The 8,122-nt window shown below is 35.4% G+C and overlaps 1 protein-coding gene across 1 annotated transcript; it reads left to right on the top strand.

Annotated features, from left to right (window-relative positions):
• The first annotated feature begins 6,895 nt into the window (after positions 1–6,895).
• On the top strand, positions 6,896–7,834 carry LOC140609592 (olfactory receptor 2L8-like). The gene has a single exon (XM_072784792.1). It carries the CDS (start codon positions 6,896–6,898, stop codon positions 7,832–7,834), a length of 939 nt encoding a protein of 312 aa, XP_072640893.1.
• Positions 7,835–8,122: the final 288 nt, after the last annotated feature.

The raw sequence follows: 8,122 nt of genomic DNA, 5'->3' as shown, positions 1-8,122 counted from the left end.
TTTATTTATTTACTTATTTATTTTTAAGATTGTATTTATTTCTTCATGAGAGATATATAGAGAGAGGCAGAGACACAGGCAGAGGGAGAAGCAGGATCCCCATAGGAGCCTGTCCATTCAGGATTTCTGCTCTGTGTTGTTTTTTTTTCTCATGATTGCACAGAGATAATACTAACTACTTCATGGAATCTTTGCTATAGCTGAGACTGAATAAAATACAAAGAGAAGAAATACTACCAATGTTAATTTCCTTGATAACTACAAATATGACATTTTAATTTAGTCAATAATTGAAACTAATAATATAAATTATATCCTATGGTATCAGTTTAATATGCTGGTCCAATGTTTATCCAAATGCCAACTTATACACAAAAGTAGCTCTCCCAGTTTTTCTCTGAAAGCTGACTGTGACTGCATAATAATTGAAAATAAATTGCTCTCTACATAACCAGGACAATGATGTAGGTTTTTCACAATAGATTTGGATATTACAATTGCAATAATTTGAGTAAATGCAAATTATTAATTGAAATGACTTTAATAGTACTTTAATATTTTATTTAAATAATCCATGGACACGACATCAAAAAACTATAGGTAAAATTATGATCCCTAGCCAACAACTCCAGACTTCCAAGACAAGTACTTCAAATTATTTTACATTTCCCATAACTTTTTTGATATTTTAAACAAGATTCTTACCTCCTAGTGGTTGATTCCTAAATCCAATTACAAGACTGTGATTTATACCTCAGGCCACTGTGAATTTAGTGCTGCCACGTCTCTGCATTACCACCTTTCCTTATTCTCTCTTGCCCCATTCAACATAGTTACACTCCATTTTATGTTCCAGGACATGCACTGACAGCATTGTTTCATCTTTAGAACTTATTGGTTGCATATACAATATACAACAGTATTGTAAACATGATATTAGTTTGTATTATTATATATATTTACACTCATCTTACTATATTTTCTCTCAAGAAGATTTTGAGATATTTTTAGGTGATATTGAGAATGATTATGAAATTATTTTCAAAAGGATATATAGTATTTTTTTAAAGATTTTATTTATTTATTCATAGAGATGCAGAGAGAGAGAGAGGCAGAGACACAGGCAGAGGGAGAAGCAGGCACTATGCAGAGAGCCTGACGTGGGACTTGATCCAGGGTCTCCAGGATCACACCCTGGGCTGCAGATGGCGCTAAGCCACCAGGGCTGCCCGGATATATAGTATTTTCAAGAAAATATTATTTAATAGATTACTTCTCATATATTTCTTGTATTTATTGCATACTATTTGAACATTGTATCTCATATATAATGGTTCTGAATGTTTTTGTTGAATGATATTCATTTCAAAATATTCGTGTCACACTCTTTTTTAAGATTGATCAGAAGTATATGTTGGGGCATCTTTATAATAATAATAATAATAATAATATAAACATAAATTATTATGTATATAAATATTTATTTATTTGAGAGAGCTTCTGTGGGTTGGGGAAAGGGTAGAGGGAGAGAATCTTTCAAGGAAACACCCCACTGAGCACAGAGGCCAACTCAGGGCTCGATCTCATGACCCATAAGATCATGACCTGAGCCTAAACCAAGAGTTGACCACTTGACCAACAGAGCCAATGGAGTGCCCCTATGTTGGGTCATTTTATATTAATCCTCTCGTTCTCCTATCTGTTCTAAATCTCAAATCTTGTTTCATTATGGTTGTTTTCTTTATGGTTGATTTTTCTCCACCTTATTTTTTGAAATTCCCATTACATTAATGATATTAATTATTATCCCTTTAATTTCCAGAAGTCCTTTAGTGTTGTCTGGCATTTTTGACTTTATATAACACATGATATTTTTACTTTGGATTTAACATCTTCCCATATTTCTCTTAAAACATACTTTTATATTAAAGTGTTATTGAATTTATCCTAATAATTTTTATATTGGGGTGTGTATGTATCTGTGTGTGTGTGTGTGTGTGTGTGTGTGCGCCTGTCTTTGGTGTAAGAACTTCCTCAAAAGTCTGATGGCTTTGGTTCTAGAAGAGTATTAGATAATGAAGCACTGCAATCCTTTTTTGGCATGTGCTGGGCTTGCTTATTGATGATATTCTTTCTGGTTATTGTGACCACTCATTCCCACGTTGAATAATCTCAAGATGTCATTTATTCTTTTCCTTTTACGTGATTGTTTCATAAAATTTCTTCTATGAAAAAATTTTTAATTTTTTCATCTCTGAATTCACCCTCTGGTCTCCTTACCAATTTTTTAAACTTAGATTTACTTATTAAAATATTTCTTTTTTTTAACGATAAAAGATAATTGTATTTTTTATTTTTTAATAATAAACTTATTTTTTTTATTGGTGTTCAATATGCCAACATACAGAATAACACCCAGTGCTCATCCCATCAAGTGCCCCCCTCAGTGCCCGTCACCCATTCACCTCCACCCCCCACCCTCTGCCCCTTCCTCCACCCCTACTTCGTTTCCCAGAGTTAGGAGTCTTTATGTTCTGTCTCCCTTTCTGATATTTCTTCTCCCTTCTCCCTTCCCTTCTATTCCCTTTCACTATTATTTATATTCCCCAAAAGAATGAGAATATGTAATATTTGTCCTTCTCCGATTGACTGATTTCACTCAGCATAATACCCCCCAGTTCCATCCACGTTGAGGCAAATGGTGGGTATTTGTCATTTCTAATGGCTGAGTAATATTCCATTGTATACATAAACCACATCTGCTTTATCCATTCATCTTTCCATGGACACCGACACATCTCCCACAGTTTGGCTATTGGGGACATTGCTGCTACTAACATAGGGTGCAGGTGTCCCTGCGTTTCATTGCATCTGTGTCTTTGGGGTAAACCCCCAACAGTGCAATTGCTAGGTCCTAGGGCAGGTCTATTTTTAACTCTTTGAGGAACCTCCACACAGTTTTCCAGAGTGGCTGCACCATTTCACATTCCCACCAACAGTGCAAGAGGGTTCCCTTTTCTCCACATCCTCTCCAACATTTGTGGTTTCCTGCCTTGCTAATTTTCCCCATTCTCACTGGTGTGAGGTGGTAACTCATTGTGGTTTTGATTTGTATTTCCCTGATGGCAAGGGATGCAGAGCATTTTCTCATGTGTGTGTTGGCCATGTCCATGTCTTCCTCTGTGAGATTTCTGTTCATGTCTTTTGCCCATTTCATGATTGGATTGTTTGCTTCTTTGGTGTTGAGTTTAATAAGTTCTTTATAGATCTTGGAAACTAGCCCTTTATCTGATACATCATTTGCAAATATCTTCTCACACTCTATAGGTTTTCTTTTAGTTTTGTTGACTGTATCCTTTGCTGTGTAAAAGCTTCTTATCTTGATGAAGTCCCAATAGTTCATTTTTGCTTTTGTTTCTTTTGCCTTCATGGGTATTTCATTAACTTCAGTGAAGTAGTGTTCTCTAGAGTAGAATTCAGTGATTAATCACTTACATACAACACCCAGGGCTCATCACAAGTGCCATCTTTAATATCTATTACTATTTAGCCCAGCCCCCAACCACCACCCTTCATCAACCCTCAGTTTGTTCTCTATCATTAAAAGTCCTTTATGGCTTGTTTTCCTCTGTTTCTTTTACTTTCCCCCCATATCTTCATCTGTTTTCTTTATTAAATTCAACAAATAAGTCAGATTATATGGTATTTGCCTTTCTCTGACTTACTTATTTTGCTTAGTGTAATACACTCTTAGCTCCATCCACATCATTGCAGTGGCAAGATTTCATTTTTGAAGGCTGAGTAATATTCCAGCATACCTAACTATATATCTGTATCTACAATATCTATTTATATCTATATATCACATCTTCTTCATGCATTCATTAGTCAATGAAATTTTGGGCTCTCCCCATAGTTTGACTATACTTGATAATGTTGCTATAAACATCAGAGTGCTTGAACCCTTTAAATCTCTATTTTTGTATTATTTGGGTGAATACCTAGTAGTGCATTTGCTGGATTATAGAGTAGCTCTATTTTTTTAAGAAAAATTTTATTTATTTATTTATTTACGATAGTCACAGAGAGAGAGAGAGAGGCAGAGACACAGGCAGAGAGAGAAGCAGGCTCCATGCACCGGGAGCCCGACGTGGGATTCGATCCCCGGTCTCCAGGATCGCGCCCTGAGCCAAAGGCAGGTGCCAAACCGCTGCGCCACCCAGGGATCCCTGAGTAGCTCTATTTTTAACTTCTTGAGGAACATACAAGCTGTTATCCAGAGTAGCTGCACCATTTTGCATTCCTATTAACAGTGAAAGAGGGCTACTCTTTTTCTGCATCTTCAACAAAAACTGTTATTTATTGTGTTGTCAATTTCAGCCATTCTGACAGGTGTGAGGTGGTATATCATCATGATTTTGATTTGTATTTCCCTGAGGAAGAGTGTTAAGTATCTTTTGTTAGCCATCCGGATATCTTCTTTTGAAAAATATCTATTCATGTCTTCTGTCCATTTATTAACGTTTTTTGTTTTTGTTTTTTGGATATTGAGTTTGATAGGCTCTTTATAGATTTTATATACTAACCCTTCAACATATATGTAATCTGCAAATATCTTCTCCTATTCTGTAAGTTTCCCTTTAGTTCTGTTGTTTTCTTTGCTGTGCAAAAGTATTTTATCTTGGGCGATCCCTGGGTGGCTCAGGGGTTTGGCGCCTGCCTTTGGCCCAGGGCATGATCCTGGGGTCCTGGGATCAAGTGCCGCATAGGGCTCCCGGTGTGGAGCCTGCTTCTCCCTCTGCCTGTGTCTCTGCCTCTCTCTCTCTCTGTGTGTGTGTGTGTGTGTTGTGTGTCTATCATAAATAAGTAAATAAATCTTTTAAAAAATGCATTTTATCTTGATAAAATCCCAAATAGTTCATTTTTGCTTTTTATTTCTTTGTTTCAGGGGTTCTAATGAGGTCCATGCTGAGGTCAAAGTGGTTGCTTCCTGTGTTCTTCCCTAGCATTTTTATGGATTCCTATCTCACATCTAGGTCTTTCGTACCTTTGAGTTTATTTTGTGTATGGTGTAAGAAAGTGGTTCAGTTTCACTGTACTGTGTGTCACTGCTCAATTTTTCTAAAACCATTTGTTGATGAGATTTCCTTTTTTTTTGCATTGGATATGTGGTCCATTATTTGGTTCTCTATTCTGTTCCATTGGTCTATGTATCTATTTTTGTGCCAGTACTATCATGTCTGGATGACTACAGCTTAGTATTATAGCTTGAGATATGGAATCATGATGCTTCCAGTTTTATTTCTCTCTTTTAGAATTGCTTTGTCTAATCAGGGCCTTTTATGGTCTCATACAAATTTTAAGATTGTTTGTTCTAGCTCTGTGAAAAATAGTGGTGGTATTTTGATAGGGGTCACATTAAATGTGTAGATTGCTTTGAGCAGTCTAGACATTTTAAAAATGTTTGTTCTTCTAATCCATGAGCATGGAATGCTTTTCCATTTATTTGTGTCCTCTTCAATTTTTTTCATAAATGTTTTATAGTTTTCTGATACAGATCTTTTATCTTTTTTGGATAAGTTTATTCCTTATTTTCTTATTGCTTTTGGTGCAATTACAAATGGAATCAGTCCCTTGATTTATTTTCCTGCTATTTCATTATGCATGTAGGCGACAGATTTCTGCAAAACTGATTAATTCCTTTGCTTCATCTATCCTCATTTTTATGACCTCCACATGATACTGCATGTAGGTTATAGAATTTTTAATCCCAGCCTGACTAGATTTTAGTTCTTCCATTGCTGAAGTAAGGGATTCTCTTGCGTCTTCTATATATTCAGGGGGTCAGACAAGTTTAAGGTCCCCCTAATTCTCTTCCATTTTAACTCCTCCTTCTAATTATTTGTTATTATACTAACTGAACTGTATGAGAGAAGGGTGATACATATATTTGTTAAACTCACATTTATCTAGAAATGGAAATAGCTTTGAATATACATAAACAAAAAAGTGCAAAAAAGGAATAAGTAAGAAAATGTACCATAACACAATGCATAACATCATATAACTATTGAGAAGCAGATGAACAGAATGTACATCTTTTTTTTAAGAACTTGAATGTAGTCATATAAGCTACAAAAAATTGAAGAATAAGTTCTCATGAAAAGTGTTTACTTAACTAGTGCTTTTGGAATTTGGGTAAGGAGGAAGAAGAAAATTGTTTTGTGTAAATAGTATTTGGCAAAAATAATTTATTGTATATTTCTGGAGGAAAAAGCAGTAAAAAAAATGATATGTGGTGCTAAGAGGCTTGATTTGGCAAGATTTTTGAACAGAATTCCAAAGAAATGAATATATGTCTGCAATATGATCCAATAGACTACCATAGTTTCAGAAATGTTGGGCTTAATTATAACAAATCATCCCCTAAGTGTTATAAAAATGCATTCAAATATGAGTCTGTAATTTAGTTTATTTATATTGATTAATAAAGCCTACACACGAGATGTAACGTCTGCCTTTGATAATAGTTAAATTTATGTAGGAAAATAAAGTAAACATATCTTAATAAAGTCATTACAAATTTGCAGATTTCTTTAAAATATTTTAAAAATATTTTTACGTTGGATATGTGGATAAAATAAACATCTACATTTATTTTATAATATACAAAATAAAAATTTTATCTATGAGGAAAAATGTTTTTCTTTTCAAAATAGTTGTATTTTGTTATTATTGTTGGTATTTATTATTATTATTATTATTATTATTATTATTATTTTAAAGCTGCAACGATTCCTGAATAAATCACAGGGTAATTAAAATAACAAATTAATAAGTGTTTATTTTTCTATATTTAATGTGTGTCTATTTAGGGAAACAAAAGTAATGCCCCATGGAAAATAATAACCCAAATTCTACAGATTTCTTCCTATTGGGGTTATTTCCACCATCAAGAATTGGCCTGTTCTTCTTCATTCTCATTGTTTTCATTTTCTTAATGGCGCTTTTTGGCAACTTGTGCATGATCATCCTCATCTTCCTAGACACCCATCTCCACACACCCATGTATTTTCTACTTAGTCAGCTCTCCCTCATGGACCTGAGCTACATCTCCACCATTGTCCCTGAGATGGCTTCTAATTATCTCTCTGAAAACAAGTCTATTTCTTTCATTGGTTGTGGGGTTCAGAGCTTCTTCTTCCTGACTTTAGCAGGTGGAGAAGGATTAATATTGGCCTCAATGGCCTATGATCGTTATGTGGCTATTTGCTTTCCTCTCCACTATGCCATTCGTATGAGCAAAAGAGTGTGTGTGCTGATGATAACAGGATCTTGGATAATGGGCTCAATCAACTCCTGTGCCCACACTGCATATGCCCTCAATATACCTTACTGTCAATCCAGAGCCATTAACCATTTCTTCTGTGATGTCCCAGCCATGTTGACATTGGCCTGCATGGACACCTGGATCTATGAGTACACAGTGTTTGTAAGCACCACACTCTTGATTGTGTTTCCTTTCATTGGCATTGCATGCTCCTATGGCCGGGTCCTCCTTGCCATTTGCCGCATGCAATCAACAGAAGGGAGGAAGAAAGCCTATTCCACCTGCAGCACTCACCTCACTGTGGTGACTTTCTACTATGCACCCTTCGCTTACACTTATCTACGCCCGAGATCCCTCCGAAGTCCGACAGAAGACAAGGCTCTAGCTGTCTTCTACACCATCCTAACTCCAATGCTCAATCCCATCATCTACAGCATGAGAAATAAGGAGGTAATGGGGGCCTTGAGACGACTGATTCAGAGGATCAGCTCTGAAAAGATGTAGAGGAATTTCTCATTTGGCCTGCTGCCTCAGAAGTAGATCACTTTCTCCGTGTATACTCCCTAAGAACAATATTAGTCTAGGGTTGAAGACAGAGAATAAAATAATCTGGAAGATTAAAATAACTGAGATTTGATAAAGTAATTGTATATTCATAAAATTATTTTTTTTCTTTGTGAAGGTAAATATTTTGTTTTAACTTGTGGGCAGTAATGTGTTCTTAGTATGCATAAGTGATAATAGAAACAATCCAGCTTGATGGCTTTATTCAATACACTACTTATACACTTA

The sequence above is a fragment of the Canis lupus genome, chromosome 18, assembly GCF_048164855.1.
Source record: "Canis lupus baileyi chromosome 18, mCanLup2.hap1, whole genome shotgun sequence".
NCBI classification, from domain to species: domain Eukaryota; kingdom Metazoa; phylum Chordata; class Mammalia; order Carnivora; family Canidae; genus Canis; species Canis lupus.
The sequence above is the reverse complement of the archived record's forward strand: the minus strand, read 5'-3'. Positions and strand labels throughout refer to the sequence as shown.

What these genes read in the sequence shown, in the direction of transcription:
- LOC140609592 (XM_072784792.1), top strand. Translation starts at nt 6,896, where the DNA reads ATGGAAAATAATAACCCAAATTCTACAGATTTCTTCCTATTGGGGTTA.